Source organism: Leptodactylus fuscus, chromosome 6 (assembly GCF_031893055.1).
Source record: "Leptodactylus fuscus isolate aLepFus1 chromosome 6, aLepFus1.hap2, whole genome shotgun sequence".
Lineage (NCBI taxonomy): Eukaryota > Metazoa > Chordata > Amphibia > Anura > Leptodactylidae > Leptodactylus > Leptodactylus fuscus.
In genome coordinates this window covers 127,647,374-127,668,820 of record NC_134270.1, presented here as the reverse complement: position 1 = coordinate 127,668,820, position 21,447 = coordinate 127,647,374, and the positions used below count along the sequence as shown (strand labels likewise).

At 40.7% G+C, this 21,447-nt stretch overlaps 1 protein-coding gene across 1 annotated transcript in view; it reads left to right on the top strand.

Moving 5' to 3' along the window:
- Window positions 1-21,447, top strand: part of CALCOCO2 (calcium binding and coiled-coil domain 2) — a 49,931-nt gene that overhangs the window by 16,765 nt on the left and 11,719 nt on the right. Inside the window, exons 3-14 of the mRNA XM_075278290.1 lie at window positions 1,751-1,829; window positions 3,725-3,867; window positions 6,012-6,053; window positions 8,965-9,123; window positions 10,770-10,855; window positions 11,067-11,157; window positions 12,396-12,460; window positions 13,465-13,555; window positions 15,431-15,526; window positions 17,218-17,286; window positions 19,800-19,907; window positions 20,487-20,582. Coding sequence (XP_075134391.1) covers window positions 1,751-1,829; window positions 3,725-3,867; window positions 6,012-6,053; window positions 8,965-9,123; window positions 10,770-10,855; window positions 11,067-11,157; window positions 12,396-12,460; window positions 13,465-13,555; window positions 15,431-15,526; window positions 17,218-17,286; window positions 19,800-19,907; window positions 20,487-20,582 — 1,125 coding nt within the window. The remainder of the gene's footprint in view (window positions 1-1,750; window positions 1,830-3,724; window positions 3,868-6,011; window positions 6,054-8,964; window positions 9,124-10,769; window positions 10,856-11,066; window positions 11,158-12,395; window positions 12,461-13,464; window positions 13,556-15,430; window positions 15,527-17,217; window positions 17,287-19,799; window positions 19,908-20,486; window positions 20,583-21,447) is intronic.

Here is a 21,447-nt window from a genome sequence, read left to right as displayed (position 1 = left end):
GGGAGGGAAGGGGCTGCGGGGGCACGTGGCGGCTCATAAACACCAGCAAATACCAAATTATAAGCAAGGAATAAGGGGAACCGGGAGCGCAGGGGTGGGGCCAGGGGTTCACGGGTGTTATGGTGTGGAAGGGGTCTGTGGCAGATGCAAGGCAACGAAGCGGGGGGGGGGGGGGGGGCGGGTACCGCTGGAGGTGGGTCGCGCCGCAGGGGAGTGGGCCGCGGGTACTGCTAGTAATAATATAAAATAAGTTTATTTGATGTATAACAAACAATCAAAAGAAATCCATTTTTAAAACAAACAGATTCCGTGCTCAGATCTGGGCAAACAAATTCATTCTATATTGGGTTGTGTTCATTTGCGTCATTTTGACTGCAGCATTTCTCTCCCCACTTTCCTTCCCCAGTAAAACCTGTCTAAATTCTGTTGCAAGAAAATCAAGTGTGAATACAGTTTAAAGGGGCTCTATCAGTAAAATTTTGCTGTATGAGCCCCACATATGCGTGAATAGCCTTTAAAAAGTCTATTCAGGCACCGCTAATCTTATTTTAAACCCCCGTCCCGTTTTAAAATAAAAACTGTAAAAAAAAATATAGGTAAATCATACGTGAACGTGCACCCTGGGCGGTGATGCATGATCCAACGTCATTTTCTGGCACGCCTACCTCATCTTTCTACTTCTTTCGGCGACGCCCTCCGGTCCTGGCTCTTCCCCGGCTTCATCTTCATCCTCTTCCGGCGGTTCAAGTCTGATTGGTTGAAATCTGGCCCGTGCGCAGTAGCGCTCCCTCCGGAGCTACTGCGCACACTCCGGCGCCATTTTTCTCAATGGCAGTGCCACCGGAGGGTGCGCAGTAGCTCTGGAGATTTTCGCTAGGTGTGCCAGAAGATGACGTCTTATCATGCATCACCGCCCAGGGTGCATGTTCACGTATGATTTACCTATATGTTTTTATAGTTTTATTTTAAAACGGGACGGGGGTTTAAAATAAGATTAGCGGTGCCTGAATAGACTTTTAAAAGTTGGGCACGCATATGTGGGGCTCATACAGCAAAATTTTGCTGATAGATCCCCTTTAACAGGCACAGGTATATAAATGTAGTATATCTATAGCTAGCCTCAAGTCAATATCCTGTCAGTGTTGAATGTAGGAAAGCTTTAGAATTTTTTTGGAAATTCCTTCTTGTAACACTTCATGTTACTTTGTTCCACATTCCTTCTCAACTTGCATCAGTATTTAAGAAAAATAACCAAAACTACCGAAAAACTTTGGAGGAAATATCACTGTTACTGCTTGGTTAGTAAGCTGGAGCTTTCAAGCTCTATCGAAATTGCAACTCCCTTCATGCCATTTGGCTCTCCATGTAAGCTGGCACTTTTGAGAATATACTGTAATAGATCAATTCTTTAGTAGTCAAATAAAAAGTTGCATTAGCATCTAAGGCCACATAAATATTGAACTTGAGGGATCCTTCAATAAAGTTTCTCCCCTTCCTTGTGACCCTTTCCGATTCTCATTTTTATCAAGAAGATGTAGAGAAGACTGGATCTCCCACACATGGTGTACAAGGGACCTTAGGTTTACTTTTGCCACTATATATTTCTGGCTTTGGATAAGCGCTTATCCCATTTCTAGTAATAATACAGATGAACATATAATAAACGTGCGAGTTTCTGATAGACCCCTATACCTCCTGCCTGTCCAGTCTCATTATGTAAGGTTGGATTTGTCTTTGCTTTAATCTTAAGGTTGGATGGAAAACTACTAGAGAATATTTCACTTGGATCTCAGCAAGGACCAGTGAGGACAACACTGTTCTATTCACAGGTCAGAATTGTTTATATGCTTATAATGGGAATGCATTTTATACCTGGTGTATCTGTGACCCTACAGCCATGACACAATCCTCAGAGGAGAAGTACACAAGTATTAATATGTAATGAGGTATTACACCATATTATATAAGTATATACTGTATATACATAATTATGCAGTAAAGACTTCTGGGAAAGTTGGGCATGATGTTCAGGGTGCTTCCAATAGAGGGCGGCATAACAGAGGCACTGTCTCCCTGTTTACATCTTGGGAGACAGATTTGCATATTCTTCCCATGTTCCCTTGCAGTGGAGCAACTATGACTGTATAAGTCTCCACACACCTGAAAAGGTGATCTCTCCCTAAGGAACTATAATTCACATGGGAAGAATTCACTATGAAGGCTGTGCCTGAATTCTGGCCTAAAGTCAATTAATTTACATGCATTTAGGCACATCTGCTTTTAGCTTGACAAGGAGTCATATATAGCTTGAAGGGAATCTGTCAACAGGAAAATCGGTATCAAACTAATGACAGTACCTTGTAGGGTGGCTGCTATACTTTCCAAAGATGCTTTTCTTATTGTGCTTTGCATATCCATTTTCATGAATATCAGTGTGTAATTTTTATGCAAATTAGCTGAAAATGGCTTTAGGGGCGTTTCTTCTCCTTCCAAGGCTTTGCACTGCACTCCAGATAATCGCCCCTAACTGCAGACAAAGTGGAAGATGTCACTCAAGCAATGGAGACAGATCTGGGCAATGGTTAGGGGGCGATTATCTAAGGCAGAGAGTGATGGCCCAGCAGGAGAAGACATGTCCCTAAAGGCCTTTTCAGCTAATTTGCATGAACTTAAAACACTGATTTTCATGAAAATGGAGCTGTGATACAGAATAAGAAAAGCATCTTTGAAGAGTTTAGAAGCAGCCCTACAAGGTATTGTCATTACTCTGGCATAAAAATTTAGCTCAAAGTAAACCAACTAAATACAGTAGGAGGCATAAACTTACATTAGACAGTCCAAAGATGCACCAGATTTATTATCCAACAACCATTATTACAAGTCTGGCACATTTTAAGTCATAGGGTTTACATTTGTACTTTATCCTTCATCCGTGGATTTGCTTAGGACAATGCATTCTTGCTTGATAGGGTCCCTCATGATAATTTGATCACATAGTGGGTGTCCTGCTAACACCAGTGATCAGCTGTAATCTGTAGACCGGTAGCCAAAGACATAACTTGAAGCTTGTGGGCCCCAATGCAAAATCAGTAATGGAGCCCCTACCAGCCACATCAGCGTCAAGGGCCCAGTACAGGCTGCTATCGCTGTACCCCCTATAGCTAGACCCCTGCTGATAGTAAGTGTTCAATTCCCATTCAATACAGGTGAAAAGTATTACACAATTCTCTTTCAAATCAGTGGGTTGTCCTTGTAATGTGGTGTGGTGGGTCCCCCATAGCAAGGTGCATCTTGTAGTCAACCTTCACTCTCTACGCCCTAGTAGAGTGTTGGAAACATAGGTTCCTAGACAATATAACCTCTTTAAGTAAGACAATTCTCATTTTGGTCAAATGAATAATTATGGCTAAAATAAAAGAGTTTGCAATGAGGACATTAGACTAATAGCTAATGCAAATGTTAGAAGTAGGTGTGACATTAGTTATGTTTGACCAGTGAATTGGTATCTTTACTGTCCAGTTCTATGAATAAAACATTTCTTGGTCACTTAAATACATTTACTACATTTGACTAAAATTACTAAGCACTGACCTAACATGCACTTATTAGATCATAGTGACCATATCAGGGCCTGGCTTTCAGTAAAGAGAATGTACACAATGGAACACTAGGCTTTCTTCTCACATAGCCCCATAAGTAAGTAACCTGATGTGTCTTCTTCCAGCATACTATCTGCCCAAGGATGATGACTACTACCAGTTTTGCTATGTGGACTATAATGGAGAAGTTCGAGGAGCCAGCACTCCTTTTCAGTTCTGTCACAACATCCCAGAAGATGAAGATGATATCCTGATGGTGACAACTGAGGTCTGATTTTGCCTTTTATTTTCTGAGTATTTCAGTATAAACAGTTTATATAAGCAAAGATTATCAAACAGGAAGGCCGTGCCCCTTTACTGCAATATCCAACACAGTAAGGCATGATGCTACTGGTAAGAAATGGGCCCTAGTCCACAGTCAGTTTCAAATGGGGTTGGTCTCTGGTGGTCTTTTAAGGTGCATTATTGTTGTTGTTTGTTTTTTTTTTTAAATGTAGATTGTGAGCCCCACATAGAGCTCACAATGTACATTTCTCCCTATCAGTATGTCTTTGGAATATGGGATGGAAATCCATACAAACATGGGGAGAACATACAAACTCCTTGCAGATGGTTTTTTGCCCTTGGTGGGATTTGAACACCAGGACCCAGAACTGCAAGGCTGCAGTGCTAACCACTGAGCCACCATGTGGCCCCTAAGGTGCATTATTGTGACATAGCCTGAGTTCACAAAAGGACTCTCTAGTACTATGTTGGGCCAGTTGGACCCTAAGCCTTTTTTATTGACTATGTTCTGACTGGCTACCAGATTGCAAGTGCTAAATTAAAAGACACATATAGTTGACTACTCAAGACAGTGGTTCTCAACCTTTCTAATGCCGTGACCCCGCAATACAGTTCCTCATGCTGTGGTGACCCCATTCAGTTTGGAACACGTGTCCATAACGGCGTGCGTTCCAGCTGAATAGCGCTGCTGCAGACAGTAGCGCAGCTTCTCAGTGGCTAAAGCCATCAGAAATATGTATTTTCTGATGGCTTTAGGCATACCTCCCAGCTTTTGAAGATTAGAAATGGGGACAAAATATGCTGTGCGCCGTGGCGAATTCAGCTCCGCCCACTTTTATGCTGACTCCGCCCATTCTCATTAATTTTTCATGTGCTCCCACACAGTATAATCCTCCTACAGTCACCCGTACATTATATGTCCCCCCGCCATCTCTCCCCAGTTTCATATAACCCCTTCATCTGCCCCCAGTTTCATGTCCCTCCATCTCTGCCCCCAGTTTCATGTCCCTCCATCTCTGCCCCCAGTTTCATGTCTCCCCATCTCTGTCCCCAGTTTCATGTCCCCCCATCTCTGCCTCCAGTGCCAAGTCGTACCCCCCTTCATCTGCCCAGTTTCATGTCCCCCATCTCTTCCCCCAGTTTCATGTCCCCATCTGTTCCCCAGTTTCATGTTCCCCCATCTCTGCCCAGAGCTTCATGTCCCTCCATCTCTGCCCCCAGTGTCATGCCGTCCTTCCCCCTTCATCTGCCCCCAGTGTCATGTCCCTCCATCTCTGCCCCCAGTGTCATGTCGTCCCCCCCTTCATCTGCCCCCAGTGTCATGTCCCTCCATCTCTGCTCCCAGTGTCATGCCGTCCCCCCTTCATCTGCCCACAGTTTCATGTCCCTCCATCTCTGCTCCCAGTGTCATGCTGTCCCCCCTTCATCTGCCCCTTCATTATGTTCCACCTTAATGTTTAAAACAAAAAAAACCAAAACACTTACACTCACCTTCCAACGCTCCCTCGCTGCCCGCTTAGTCTCGCTCACTCATATAGTTGTAGCCGCGATGTGACGTCATCACATCGCAGCTACACATACAGAAGCCGCAGCGCAGCATTAAAGCAGGAGCTGGCTGTGACAGCTCCTGCTTTAATAGTCTGTGTTTTCAACTCATCGGCGTCCTCTGGGCGCCGAACAGTTGAAACCGGGATATACCTCCCACCAACCGGGACGGTTGGGAGGTATGTGGCGACCCCTGTGTTTTGGTCGTTCGACCCCCACTGGGGTCGCGACCCACAGGTTGAGAACCGCTGCCTTAAGAAGACCAAAAAGTCAGAACCTGTAACTCTAAATCTACCTTTATATACAGTGAAACTTGTCCAAAAGACCACCTCTTTGAGAAGACTACCTGCTTAACCAGACCATATTTTCTATGAAGAATTTTCAGTTTATCATGCTATCTATCTTCTTTGACAAGACCAAATTTCTCATAGACCACTTTTCTCAAAGACCACTTTTTCATGCAATTTTGGGTGGTTGTCTCAAAGAGGTTATGTATTTGTGTAACTGTAGGAGCTGATATGACTATACTATATGTATTTCTGCCTTGTTGCATTCTGATTCAATTATTATCTGATTCATTAGCTGGAGATGGTGAAGACAATCGAAGAGAATTCTGAACTTAAGGTAAAAATATCACATTGCTATTGTCCTGGGTTTTGTTACGAACACAGTATGATGATCTCCCTGTTGAACTCAATAAGAGGCTCTGGACTTGTTAAATTACTAATTATGAATCTACAAGTCTTCTTAGTAAGCAAGAAGGAGGAAATGTGTGAGAGTCTATTTACACTATTTTCACAATTTATTTTTTTTTGCATCAACAAATGTAAAACAACTTAATGCAAAATGGATGGCGGTCCGTATACATAGAGATGGTATCATGGTATACTACATTTTTGTGTCCTTGTTTTTGTGTTCCTGTTTTTTGTATCCATTAAATTGATATGCTAAATGGATGTAAAAAAAAAAAAGTGTCACTGGTTATGCTGAAGTTAGTCCAAGTGGTGGTCTACAGTTTCAAGCAGGGATTGCTCCCATCTCCTCTTTAGAGATGAGTGTACAAGAAGAAGTTGTGAGGGTAACTGCCATATGGACCATAGTCCATAACAGTGCCTATTAGCCTCTGGTCAAACAGGTTACCTATTTGTATCTGCACCCTGCAGCCTTGGCATTGCAGACACCTTGTGGGTTCAGAGGAAGAAGTATTAGTGACAAATACTAAGAGGAAGACTGTCCCTGCAAGGGAAACACTGACTGACCCAAGAAGTCCCATCAGCTCAGCTTCAGCCTCAGCTACATCCAAAGTGGAAGTTCCTAAAGAACTGTTTCTAAATTTCAGTTCTGGGCACCAGTTCATAGAAGGGATACCATAGAGTTGGAAAATGTACAACAGAGAGCGACAGAGTTGATAAGGGGCATGGAGGACCTCAGCTATGAGGAGAGATTAAAGAGTTACATTTGTTTAGTCTTGCAAAGAGGTGCTAAGGGATGTTCTAAACCAGGGGTAGGCAACCTTTTTTGTTCAGCGTGCCGATTTAAATTAAGAAATCAAAGATGAAGTCCTCAGAGTGCCGTGCAATAAATTTAAGGATGACAACACCTACACTAAAGTCATATAGCACAAACAGTAACATGGGGTACTGTCATACTGTGCTCCCAGCCACATGACTTTACCGCTATCTGCCTTGATACACCTGTATTTTTCCATTTGAAGCAATGTAAGAACATTTGCAACCCACAATTAGTAGTAAATGTATGAAACTTGAAGTATAGTGAGGTAACACCTGTAGGATGGGGACAAACTATGTACCTGGATGCTGCATCCAGTCCCCGGTACTTTCACTTTTCTGTAAGTGATGCTGATTAATTTCACCCATATTTAATTCCTGGCAGCGCAGTAACAGCAAAACTACAGCCAGGAATTAACGGGTGTCACACTTACCCCAAGGTGCTAGAACTGGTGCTCGGAGACTGAATTTGGTTATAGTTGCATTTGGCTACACAGTGTGTCAGCACCCGAAAAGAAACACCTTAAGGGTGCATTCACACTGAGTATGCTCGGCTCATTCTGAATGTAAAACACGTTCAGAATGAGCGCTTACAAAGCAGATCCCATTCATTTCTATGGGAGCCAGCATACGTGCACTCCCCATTGAAATGAATGGGCTGCTTTTTTTCCCTATTGCTTTCAATGTGAAACGCGAGTACTACAACAGCTCCCAACATTCTTATTCTACTGGGCTGTTGCACCTACACAGCTTTAATAATGAATAATTTTCATTCCAGTTGTGTTTGAAGGAGTAGTGCAAGTAGTGCAAAATAGACATTTATTTCTAGAATATAAGCAGATCCATGTATGCAATAGGAAAGACCAAACTCACCCTGAGATCCAATGTCTATGCAATGCAATGAACCACCATTCAGCATTCAGAAACCACAGGCACCCTATGTGAAACAGTGAAGAATGTGCATGCAATTCTAAGTGCATGGGCCCTAAGTAATAACCTCCAGGCCATATAAAAGGAAAAGCATTTTCAAGCCTTACAGGGATTCTACCATTAAAATACTTTTTTTTCTAGTTAACACGTCGGAATATCCTTAAGAAAGGCTATTCGTCTTCTACCTTTCTCAGTCACCTCCGGCCCGCTGTTCGGTAGAAATACTGTTTTTTACCGGTATGCAAATGAGCTCCCTCACAGCACTGGGGGCGGGTCCCAGCTCTCAAATAGCACTGGGGGCGTCCCCAATAATGCTCCAGCGACATCTCCACCTTCAACAGCAACCGCCTCTTCTCCTGTCTTCTTCCGGCTGGGGTCACACTCCGGCGCCTGTGCAGTCGGCTCTGCCATCGGGATGCAGGCAAGAGCCGAGTGCACAGGCCGGCTGGCGGACATTTTTTTGAAGGCCGCTTACGCGCGCATGCGCAGTACGCTCCTGTTCTCCGTAGAACTACGTTTCTCAGCAGATAACTATTGTCTGCTGAGGGTTATTTCAAAGTTCCGGGTTACTGGGCTGGATTTTTAGGAATGACAGGTAGGTTGGTAGTGGAACCTGTCATTCCACCCCCCTCCAGTCCACACTTTGCGCTTGTTCCTGCAGCGACTGTTACTGGCTTTTGATTTCTGTTATTCTAGGTGAGGTAACCTATTCTATGTTTAGTTAGATCCTAGCTGGGCAGGTATTTATTTTTGTATTGTTTCCTTTTGCTGCTACCTTTTTTGAGTGAAAATAAAACTCTACCTTTGTTTTGGACTAAAGAATCTGGACTTTTGAGTCTATGCCACCCCACCTAGCAACCCCAGACCCTAACATTAGCTTTTAATAATTAATTCTCTAATAATTCAGACTGGACCCTATGCTGTGACCTATTAAAAGACCAAGAATAGGTGGTAGAGCCTACTCCTTGCTTCCCTGCCGAGTCTTGTCCCAACCCCAGATAATGCAGCCAACTATGCATGTCTGCAGCAACAGAATGTTACTATCAACTGGAAATTACCCTAAAAACCTTAAAACGACTTTGCCACTTCTTTTCTAGAAAATAGTAAAGAAGTTGACAGAGGAGAGTTCAGTACTGCAAGAAAAAGTATCTTCGCTGCAAGATGAAAACCAGACCCAGGCTAGAAGAATCCAGAGTCTCCAAGAAGATCTACTGAGCTCTACAGAGAAAACACAGAGGCTGGAAACAGAAAATATGGTAAGTGTCAGTGATACCAATATCAGGACCTAAAACCAGTGGAGTGTACTTTAAATGGAGAGCCCCCAGTGGTAAGTGTCCTACACCTGCGACTCCCAGCCATTAAGTGGAATCTGTAGTGGCAGCAAGTGAAATTTTTCTGTAGCACCACCATAGGTAAAATGAAGTATTACACAGTTCTCATTGCAGTCACTAGGCTGTCCATATAATACACAGCCATGCCAAGTTCTGCATATTCTACAATAATTAATTCTGTATTGTAAAATAACTGGGTTAGGTAATATACTAAGAAAGGAAAACTGAGACTACACTATGTAAGTGGAACGTATAGTCCATAGGCTGTGACCTGTAAGTGTTATTGAGCTAAGTCAGCACTGATCTTTAATAACAAGCATCCCCTGACAGGCCTGGGTAAACTTGCCCATACGTATCACTCACTGTCAAGAAATCCCCACAGTTCCACTGACTGGTAATGGTGCTGGGTTATTGGACAATTAATCAGATTTAACCTTTACATTACATCTGCCATGTACATATTGGAAGGTAGCAGTTTCAGAAAGGGAGAGAGCAATCCAGTATTCTTTAGAATTTTGGGGATGGTTTTTAATGAAGGATATTTTTAAAATAATTTTTTCTGGAGACACAATGTTGCACAATGTTTGATAAATTTGCGGCATCTTTAATTCTGACACTTTTGAAATGTTATTCCACTTTCTATGCTACATAGCCTTATGGACTGAGCTTGTGGCATTTTTTAGCTAATTTGATAAGTCCGTCTCGACAGGCTATCCTCTCAACTTTCCAAAAGTGGAAAGAAAGTTGCAAAAAGTTTGTGCAAATGATCCTAAAAAAGTTGTATAATTACTTTCTGGCATTCAGAACTTGATCACATTTTAATCTGGGATTAATAGTTTGTAGACAAATAATATTAAAACAGTGTTTCCTAGTAAATGGAATATCATCATGAGCACAACCATGGTCGTATTGTCTTGAAAAATCTCAGAATGGCTTATCCTTGTGCAATTGCTGTAGCCTTGTTATTTATATCGGGTGCTGCTGTGCTCAGACCGCCATACTTTTTAGAACATCCTGCCTGTGAACAGCTGAACATTGTTGCAATACCCAAAACAGCCACTACAAAAAGTAGGGCGCTCTAAGCAGAGCTTTTTCTCACAGTTGATCGGTGGGATTGCAGAAGTCAGACCATCTAAAATTCATCTTATTGCCTATCTTAAAGAAGTTGTGAGGCTTTTTCTTATATTTAATAGAGCTGCTGAAGGGGCTTCTGCAGCTCCAGTCTTCTGTAAACAGGTCCACTGACTGATGTTAGCAGCAATATCCCATTTATACTGGATGACTACTGGTCAGTGGTGACCTCTTCACAAATAGCTGTTTGTGAAATGTTGACCATTGACTACAGCAACTGGCATAAACAGCTTGAGGACCTATAAACTGAAGACTGGACCGGCCACTGTTGGAAATGGAAGCCTGGGGAGAGGTGAGTAACATTTTTTTTTAATATCCATGGGTTCTTCAGCAGTCCCTATTAAACATTTAAAAGAAAAAGAAAGAGAAAAGGATAGACCGTGTATAAAGGCCATGTAAAAAGTTGGATAATCCTGTGCTTATTGTTTTAAATACTGAAGGAGCTGACAGTCCAAACTAAGAGTCTTGAGGATGAAATTGAGAAGATAAACAAAACCATTCAAGCATTGGGCATGGACTTGCAAATGTAAGTACGGTATATACTGATTGAATAGCTGTCAAATTTAATGTGTAGTTAGTTATAGTTCCTTGAGGATTCCTTAAGTGATAATGAATGACAAACTCTACTAATGTCACTTTTAATGGATACCTATATAGGAATATGCCACCATAAACTACCATGATACAACATAAAACTATCATGTACTCTCAATACACAATCTTATCTATCTTTACAGGCAAAGGAGTCAAGAGCAGAAATTGCTTTCAGAAATTAAGGAGATGGAGGAAATGCTCAATAACATTAAGGAAGAAAAGAAGCACTTTGAGGTCAGTGCAAACAAAGAGAAATCTCATGTTTTTATATAACTTTTATATAATGACTTGCTGTGATGAAGATATGAAGGGTGTAAGATTTAGTGGACCCCTAATGGGAGTAGGTTTAGCAGAATGGAGACGCTCTGTGCCATGTATGGTTTTCAATCAATATTCCAGTTTAATTTTCTAATGACACATGATGCAGCGTCTTAATAAATATACCAAGTGTATACATTGCTTATGTTTTTACAGATCTCTGCAGTCAGTAAATTATTGTCTGTATTGTTTATCACTACATGATAAATACATTGGTACATTGCAGAAAATTATTCACATAAGCCATCAATATCAGATCAGTGGTGTTTTGCCTCTTAGCCCTTCCAGTCAATTTAAGGGGATGCAGTTCCTATTTGTTTCTTAAGCACAGCTTGGTACATTCTGTAGAGGCTGTGCCTGGTATTATACCTCAATGTTATTCATTTGAAAGGGACTGAACTATAAGAAGCCTAGAGAATTAACTAAACTAGAAAAATGCACAGAGGTGTTCCTGGGTAAAGAATAAGGGAATACAGTGCTCTATGGGGTGTTGTGCCCCTCCCCCAATTAGCTGATCAGAAGAGGTACCAATACTAAGACCACCACCAATTTGTTAGTCTATCCATATTGTATTTTTTATTTTTTTTTGTTAATGTAGATTGTAGGTTTCAATTTACTGACAGCAAACATAGAGCAAGCACTTTTGAGAAAACTGTATAATTTTATATAACTTTTCATTGGTCAGAAGGGCTACTATACCTCCTCAAGGAGATGGTGCCTTTGTTAGTCCATTTTTTGCTGTACATGGACTTATAGAACATACATGACCTGCTAAGAATCCTGAGAAAGGAATATGGATAGAAGTTCTCCTTTGGTGGAAAAGGGAAACCTGCTCTAGCACGACTTTTTGGAATGTAGCACCCTACAGATCAATGCTTGGTTTTCCCTGAAACCTAGTGGCATTACCTTTTATTTGTGGTAAACAAGTACAATCTTGCCTCTTTATATGCATGTTTGGAGGATTGAACTTGTCTCTCTTTTTGTGATCGGCGGCATTGTGCTTGCTGTTTATAGATATTTTCATGAACAACCTTTTGTTCCTTTTAGAGACATGTAAAGTCTTCTCTACCAGCATTGCAGCCTAATAAAAAATTTCCATAGCTTACTGCAGGATTTCTAGTTACTACTAATTTCACTATTTCTTATATTTATAGAAAAGACAAGCCCACATGACAACCCTTCAGGAGGAAAACAACAAGCTGGAGTCGGAGCTGAAATTGTATGTTCATACTGAATATAGTTAAACCTGTGTTGATATTGTACCTGAGATGACGTAGTCTGCATTATTGTATAGTTTCATACCATCATAACTCACAAACGGGCAAAGTATTGTTTAGGCCCAAGCTCATGGGGCATTAGGCCACTTCCTTCAGCATATTCAGCATCAGGATTCGTTTTACAGTATTTTGGTTAGCTAGGTATCACTTGACAATACTGTGCCCCTTGGTTACCTGGTTATGACTGTAGATATAATATACAGCCCACCAGTGCAGTGCCAATGCACCAGGTACTAATGCACATTATAGAACGATAAAGCTGATATAATTGAACAAAAAAGGATAACAATTCAACGGCGGTCTCCGAATTGGATAATCTCTATTTATTTATAGTGTCCCAAGCAGATCATAAAGGGTGGGGCCTCCGGTAATCCGCTGTAGTCTGTAGGAAATCCTGGCAGTAAATGTTTCATTTCCCTGAAGCGCCATCACAGGGGAAATTCAGTATTACACAGTGCCTTACACATCAGTGGGTTGTCTGCAGGATAGATCCTTCAGACACTCATATTCATATTCCAATCCAATCTGGTCAAGAGATAAGGAGTAGAACAGGATCTAGTAATTCAGAAGTGCCTAATATGTTGTATGAAACTGTGTTTTCTAGACTAGACAACCCCTTTAAGTAAAAATAAAGTTACAGATATGCCACTGAATACTTACACAGAGAATGTTGAGGTGTTTCAGATCCACAATATCACCTTCATGGCATTTTGATAAATATCTTTTTATGTGTAGAAGTGTAACTTCTAAGACACTTGTTACTAATGAAAAATCTGTAACAGTACCCGCCATCTATCATGTATCATCTCGTATAATACTGGTGTCTTCTTATATGGCAACTTTTGGGATGCTCGCTACCTGGTATATTTTAGGGATACAGTGGCGATATTGGTTCTATCACTGTAAATCTGACCGGATACCACCACAATACTTCTGTCCTCTATAGGTACAGAGAAAAGGAGCAGAAATTTCTCTTGGACAGGGAGGAGTTGGAAAAAGCTTTAGAGAAATCAGAGGCTGAAAGGCTTCGCTTCCAAGTAGGTGTCCTGTATAACTATAGCAGGTATATATATGTTTGGATTGTTTGAGGATTTTCTGATGTTTTTTTTTTGCCCGTTCGACCCTATGCTTAAAATTTTGGATATGGTGCGGATTTTAGTGAAGATTTTGTAGAAGGGATTTTTCATCCCCTCCAAAGCAATACATGAGATCCTTTGCAGATCCAGAAAAAAAAAAAACTGCAGCAAATAGAACAAGGTAGAGATTCAGAAATCTGCAGAATATCTCCATATTTTTTAATATAATTTGCATGGGGCCCTGTGAAACCAAATTCACTTATTTTGCTTATGTTGCTAGAAATCCATGTGTGCACGTGACTTTATGCTAGTCATTTATTAATCACATGGTCGTAATGCAACTATATTATACAGACCAAAATATGGCTGCAATTCCATCTTGACTATGGCTCTAAGGACCCAAACTAGCATCATCATTGGGACCTACCTGCTAGCTTGGGTCATAAGGCCTGTGGTTGGGAGAGGATTTGTGGCTGTAATACAGTCTGTATAATATAACTGTATTATGGCAGTCTGAATAAGTTCTTGGGCTAAGGATCCACATAGTGAACCACAGCCACAAAATGCTGCTGAAAAAAAAAATGCAGCAAAAACGCATCATGTTGTCTACTTGCCTGCCCACGACCTTGTTGAGAAGACCGACGGCTATGGTTGGGCTTTATGGAAACAGCAGAGCTCTGAGCTTTGCTGTTGTCTTAACGCCCATAAATGTGAATGGGAGTTACAGCCACATTGTTATTCATAGTTTCTGTAATGTCCAGTCAATTCTATTGGGAGTTACGGAAACAGATTAGCTCACCCATAGCTGAGAGTCTTCTCAGTGAGGTCGCAGTAAGTTATGTGGCACAGTATGGAGGAGGCGAGGAGGGTGATTCATTCTAGAGATAAGTATGGGTACCAGAGGTGGTACCCACATCTATTTGACATTGTTGGCATGTTGTTTTCTAGGAAAACCCTTTAAAATGAAAGTGTCATCCGGAAACAATATATATATATTTTTTTCACATTTTTTTTCTATTAAAAGACAGTTTTTAGCAATTTTTGGTAATGTTGTTCCTAATTTTATTGTTACTAAACCTAAATTAGTTTGTGACTTTCTGTCTCCTGGAGATAGACCATGGGCCATAGACACAATGGTCTTGAGCAGACCCTATCAACTTCTATGGGAGAGTTTTGTAGACATGCGCTGTGGCCTCTGACAGGTCATTGTGTAAGGGGGGGGGGGGTTATATATACTGTGAAATCCTCTATTGTGACTGGTGGATTCTGAGTCCTATCCACATATACAGAATAGCTGTGTGCTGATCATTAGGTCTTTTTCTGGTGACACATTCCCTTTAATGGGGTTTTCCCATTTCCACAGGATATGAAAAAAATATCTTATAGATGTGGTTCAAATGCCTGGGCATGTCTTGAGAATAGGGGTCTGGGACACCCATCACATGTCTGTGCATGTGCAACTCTCTCCATTCACTTCTAAGAGAGTACTGGAAACAGTCAAGCACCCAAAACTTGTCTTTTTTTTTTTTTTTAAAGAAGTCGCATACAAATGGTGAGATACACATTTACATCCACCTCTTCATAGCAGATTATGTGGCTGTTACATAAATATCTTTGGTGAGAAAACCCTTTAATATACTTTTATTTGCAACAATTTTTCAAAATGTTGACGGTTAATCCTTGAGATATATATATATATATATATATATATATATATATATATATATATATATATATTTATTACAGCTCTATGGATGGACACTTACAATATTATAGTTATCATGCATGTACTACATGAGGATTATGAGGATGTTATATTTTATGTTCATCTGACAGAGCACAGATGTGGCCAAGAAGAAGACTGTAGAGACCTTAACTTCTACTGTTAACCAGTGCAAAGAAGAAACTGTGAAACTGAAGGCAGAACTTGAAGTAAGCACTAGTAATGGATTAGTTATATAGTACCTATAAGGTATGGTGTATATAGAAAGGTGTGGTGCAGTATATGGTACATATTTTTGTACTGTGTCTTTGTTATATACAAGCATGGCATTTTTGATGGCCAACTTCAAAATGGTAAAACCAAGGATGAGTGCCTGTTTACAGAGGAAACATTAAAATTACAAGGGAAACTTAGATTTCACATTATTTTATCTAAGAAATAATCTAGCATACTGTGCATATGAAAAATGTTCTTGCACTGTGTGTTATAGTACATTACATAACTGAAAGAAACACCATTTCAGTTTCACCCTTCAGTCCTTTTTGCTCTTAAGTTAATAACCAGTTATGATGTATACAATACAGTCCAAATAAAAGTTTAGGCAATTGCAGTTGCCTAATGAAGTATTGACAAAAAGTAACCAATAAATTACAGTCCTATGAAACGGCTTCTTTCTCATCACTCTCCCATACAGCTTCTCCTTGTGCAAAGTGTGCTGTATTGTTGACCGATGCACAGTGACACCATCTGCAGCAAGATGATGCTGCAGCTCTTTGGAGGTGGTCTGTGGATTCCAGCTGATTTTCAGGGTTGCAACAGTCTAAGAGATTAGTGGGGGTCCAACACCCAGGGCCCCTGCTGATCAACTATTTGAAGATATTGTGGTGCTTTTGATGTGACTACTTCACTATTTACAATTCACAGTATCTGTTTTATAATCACCATGTAGTGTTGTTACAGCCTGTAATAATAGTGCACAGCCGCTATAAAACAGATGGCGTGTGATGTGCATAGTGAAGGGCCCCCACACAATATTATATGCTCCACAATGGCCCCCAAACAGCACAATATGCTCCAGTGGCCCCCACACACAGTTCAGTATGCTCCACGATGACCACACACAGTATTATATACTCCCCACAGTGGCCTCACAAAGTATAATATGCTCCCAAGAGCCCCCCTAGAGCCACTTGAGGTAAACCTTGCGAAATTCAAGGACTATTCGTGAGGTTTGGCCCACCTCTTCAGTGTTATTATTATATTAAGTAACTGTGCAACACTTATACTCACTTTGCCTCTTCTGGACATCCTCGCTCTCTTCAGCATCTTCCTTGGTAGTTTTCTACCTGTGACTGAGCTGAGGTGCTCAATACGTCACTGCTGGAGCCTATGATGCGCCTCAGAAGTCATGTGGGATGTGCTGATGTCATTAAGATGACCTCAATCATAGTTCAGAAGAGCGCAAGAGAGGATGCTGGGATTGTCAAAAGCCAAGGAAAGGTGAGTATGAGTATTTCCTTGATCTCTATCAAGGTTGTCCGGGCGCGTGGTCAACTCCAGCTGGCTGCGGGCCCTTACGGCCCTGGTCATTACACCATTATTTTCTATGGAACCACAAACACGACCGTGTGTTATAATGGGTGCATGTAGGGAACCAGAAGCCTAGGGCAAATACTATTACTGTAGGTTTTGCCGTCTGGTCTTGCTGTAGGAAATTAATTTGATATCTTCTATATGCCTACCCTATACTTTACACTGCAGCTCTGCTTGTTCGGTTTGATTGCTGTGTATCAACATAGACTTACTTATTAGTAGGTTGATGCTAGGATGTTCACCTGAATCTTTTCAAATCCTGATCATACAGAATCTCTCAATCAATGCTAACATTCTCCCATACCAGTTTCAGACATGTGCACTAGAAAAAGAGAAGAAACAGAAAGAGAATCTAAAGCAATCACTGGATAAAGAGGTAAAGATGCATCTCAGTACTCTTCTTACACATAACTCACTGCAGCAGACCACTTAAAGAGGACTTTTCACCACCTGCACCAATTCTAGTTCTTATCTGTTAATAGTTGCCACTCTACAGATTCCAGTGCAGTTGGAATTTTTTTCTATAGCCCCGACTGTTCCTGAGCAACAAACGCAGATAGTTTTGCCTTCCGATTCACTATTTATACTCTGTAATATCAGAAGGGCAGTGTCAGGCAGGGCGTGATTCAGAGCTCCAATAAAAAGCTGCCTTGTCAGAGCTAAGAATCAAACCCCTTGTATGTTCCTCTCTGACACAGTCCCCCTGACAGTACAGAGCCTAAATGGCATATCAGGAACTAAAATTTACAGCACTTATTGCTCAGGAATGGTAGGGGCTAGAGAAAAAAAATCCAACTGTCCTAGAATCAGTGAATCATCGCCTATTAAATGATGTAAAGAATTGGATTTGGCGGAGGTGGTGAAATGTCCTCTTTAAAGCTGTGTGTCATAGAAGATATATAGAATGTAATAAAATGTAGTAAAAACATTATGTTGAACTCACAATGGAATGCTGTAAGAATGCTTATCCTACTAATATTATAAGTGTGAAAGTTTGTGTGTTTTGATGTTTGGATGTTTGTGAGTTTGGATGTTTGTTCCTCAATCACGCTAAAACGCCTGGACGGATTTGCGTGCAATTTTCCACAAACATAGTTTTCCCTTAGGATTGAATCACAGGCTACTTTTGGTGCCACTAAACTACATGGCTTCCTAGCAGGAGACTCACAAAAGCAGGACTCCTAGCCCCAGCTATAGACTCCCACACACTGCCTGGCATTTCCTGCCTCAACCTGCCTGCACAGTCCTTACTGTCACCTCAGGAGTAGCCCTCACTCTACTCACTCACATTTACATATAGCTTTCCACTATATAACAGATCACATTGTCTGTATTACTACATACACAATACAACACATCGCATTGTCTGTATCACGACATACACAATACAACACATCGCATTGTCTGTATCACGACATACACAATACAACACATCGCATTGTCTGTATCACGACATACACAATACAACACATCGCATTGTCTGTATCACGACATACACAATACAACACATCGCATTGTCTGTATCACGACATACACAATACAACACATCGCATTGTCTGTATCACGACATACACAATACATCACATCGCATTGTCTGTATCACGACATACACAATACAACACATCGCATTGTCTGTATCACGACATACACAATACAACACATCGCATTGTCTGTATCACGACATACACAATACAACACATTGCATTGTCTGTATCACGACATACACAATACAACACATCGCATTGTCTGTATCACGACATACACAATACAACACATCGCATTGTCTGTATCACGACATACACAATACAACACATCGCATTGTCTGTATCACGACATACACAATACATCACAACGCATTGTCTGTATCACGACATACACAATACAACACATCGCATTGTCTGTATCACGACATACACAATACAACACATCGCATTGTCTGTATCACGACATACACAATACAACACATCGCATTGTCTGTATCACGACATACACAATACAACACATCGCATTGTCTGTATCACTACATACACAATATAACACATCACATTGTCTGTATCACTACATACACAATACAACACATCACATTGTCTGTATCACTACATACACAATATAACACATCACATCACATTTGCTAGCCCACCAAACTTTTTAAAGCACTTTTACAGTTTCACACGTCTGTGTCCGCCCAATTCTCAAATCACCGCAGACGAAGTCGCGGGTAAGAGCTAGTACTCAATAAATACTGTAAAAAGGTATCACGATATACATACAAGAATACATATACTTGTTCAGAATCCTCAAAGGATTTGTTGATATTGCAAAAATAACTTTAGTTTTTCACTTCCCTTGTCCATAGTCTGTGTCTGCTGTTATGGGTTAGCTTCATTCTATTCAATTAGTGAAGTAGAGACAGCACTATTTTACACATTGATTTATGTGGAAGACCCTGGGGCAGACTGATCGAAGATCAACCACTGGAGAAAGTGCTTCCTCGTTCCTCCACCCCCTTGTATTTTGTAGATTCAGTCAATTGACATGGTTTGTGATGCAAATACCAAATACATCCCATTGACAATGTTAGCACTGTTTCTTTGTTTTCTGATTGAAGACAATCTACCTGACCATTGCAGTAAACAGAATATACAGGTACTAGAAATGTTACAATGTTGGATGTATCTGTAATTCTAACAGAAAAATAAATTAGTGCCAAAATATACATAAAATAAATTTACATAGGATAAAAGCATCATAAACAGTAAGCATGCTGACCAATTCCTGTTGCTAAATACAATGAAATTACTAGACACAGCATATGCTATAGGTCAATAAACTATGGGTAACAGCAATAACAACTAATCAAATTAAAGCTATTTTTTGTTATTTTATTAGGTAAGGAAGGCTGTTGACTTAGAACATATTGTGAAGCAGAATAATGAAAAGCTTAAAGGCACGGAAGAGACAATAACCAGCTTACACAAGCAGGTGGACACACTTAAGGTATATAATATGATATGTAGCAGACACAATATGAAGGCATAGTTTGGTATGGGGTGTTTTCATTTTAACTTTGGAAGGGTATGAACTGTTGTCATAGCTTTCCTATGGCGTGTAGCTAGGTCACAGTTTTCTTATATGGATTTTTGGCAGGCCCCTGTTTGAGGATATGGAGTGCTGGATAAGTAAATTGTCATAAGAGTCCAGATCAGGTTTTAGAGAAGTGGACTCCCCAAATGAAATACCAATTGTAGATGTGTACCAGGCCTAAGAATACAATAGACCTTATATTCTAGTTTCTGGTACAACGCCATTGCAGACGAATCAGGACAATGTCTAAAATGTGCTTTTCTCACCAGGGGACTTAAAGTGCAGGGAACATTGTGCAGTAAGAGAGTTAGTGGTGTTGTACAGGCACTCATCCCAAAACCCACACGGGTCAGTTGTTTTACAGGAAACCAATTTACTGATCATCCTTGGAGATGTTGTAATGTGGGTAATGTGTATACAGAGGATGCTGCTTGCACATTTATTCTATGGATTCCTAATGATGATGATCTATGTTCTGTCTTATTTCTCCAGGCTGAAAATGAAGCTAAAGTGAAACAAATGGGGGCAATGCATATAACTATTGCTACGTTGGAGGGTGAGGTGAAGAGAATGAAAGATGAGTGCAAGGTAATTCCATTTACTCTAGATGATAGATTGTTACAATGTTTGCCATGGTTGATGAAATATAACTGGAAAAAAGTAACTATAATATGTAACATCAAGGGAGCTAGACGTATTCTTGATTCAGTTTGTTAGATTGGGGCTTAGTATTACATGTATTTTTAGTGCAAAATAAATCACTCATCGACTAATTTGTTTGGAGAACTTAAAGCGAATAGTGTTCGCTCATCTCTAGTCAGCGCTTCATTTTATTAGGGTAACGATACATAACTGTTTACTACGGTATCACATCTAGCACCAGCTTGTCTCCCAGTAGGAGGAAAAGCAACATGTCTGATCGTGCTTTCCCCAACGTCTGCATTCAGGTGAGAGTAGGGTTGTTTTTATACACATTAGATCATTGACTTATTTCACCAACATTTATGGGTCAAGTCAGGATTTGTCTAGTATATGTAGCCACCCTAATAGGGCAGTCCAAACTGGGGCATTCTGCAGATATGCCATAAATATGACATACGTGTCAAATAAGTGTGGGTCTCTCAAGAAGGGGGGTCCTCCAACCTCAGCTTATGGCCACATTTGCATGGTTCTCCCAATTATCTTGTATGTGAATGCTACACCCCACCCTCTTTGTGTTGTAGTTGTGTTCAGAGTAAATTAGGAAAAAAACACACTTTTTTTGTTCCTCTTTAAAGCAAATGAGTCACATGGAAAATTCAGGGTTAAGGGGATATTGTCACTCCTTAGGGAGAGACCACCATATAGGTGTGTGGAGACTCATTAAGCCTTTAGCACTCCACTTTGCAATGGACCATGGGAAGAATTTGCAAATCTGTCTTCCATTATGTAATTAGGAAGTCAGATGCTGCCT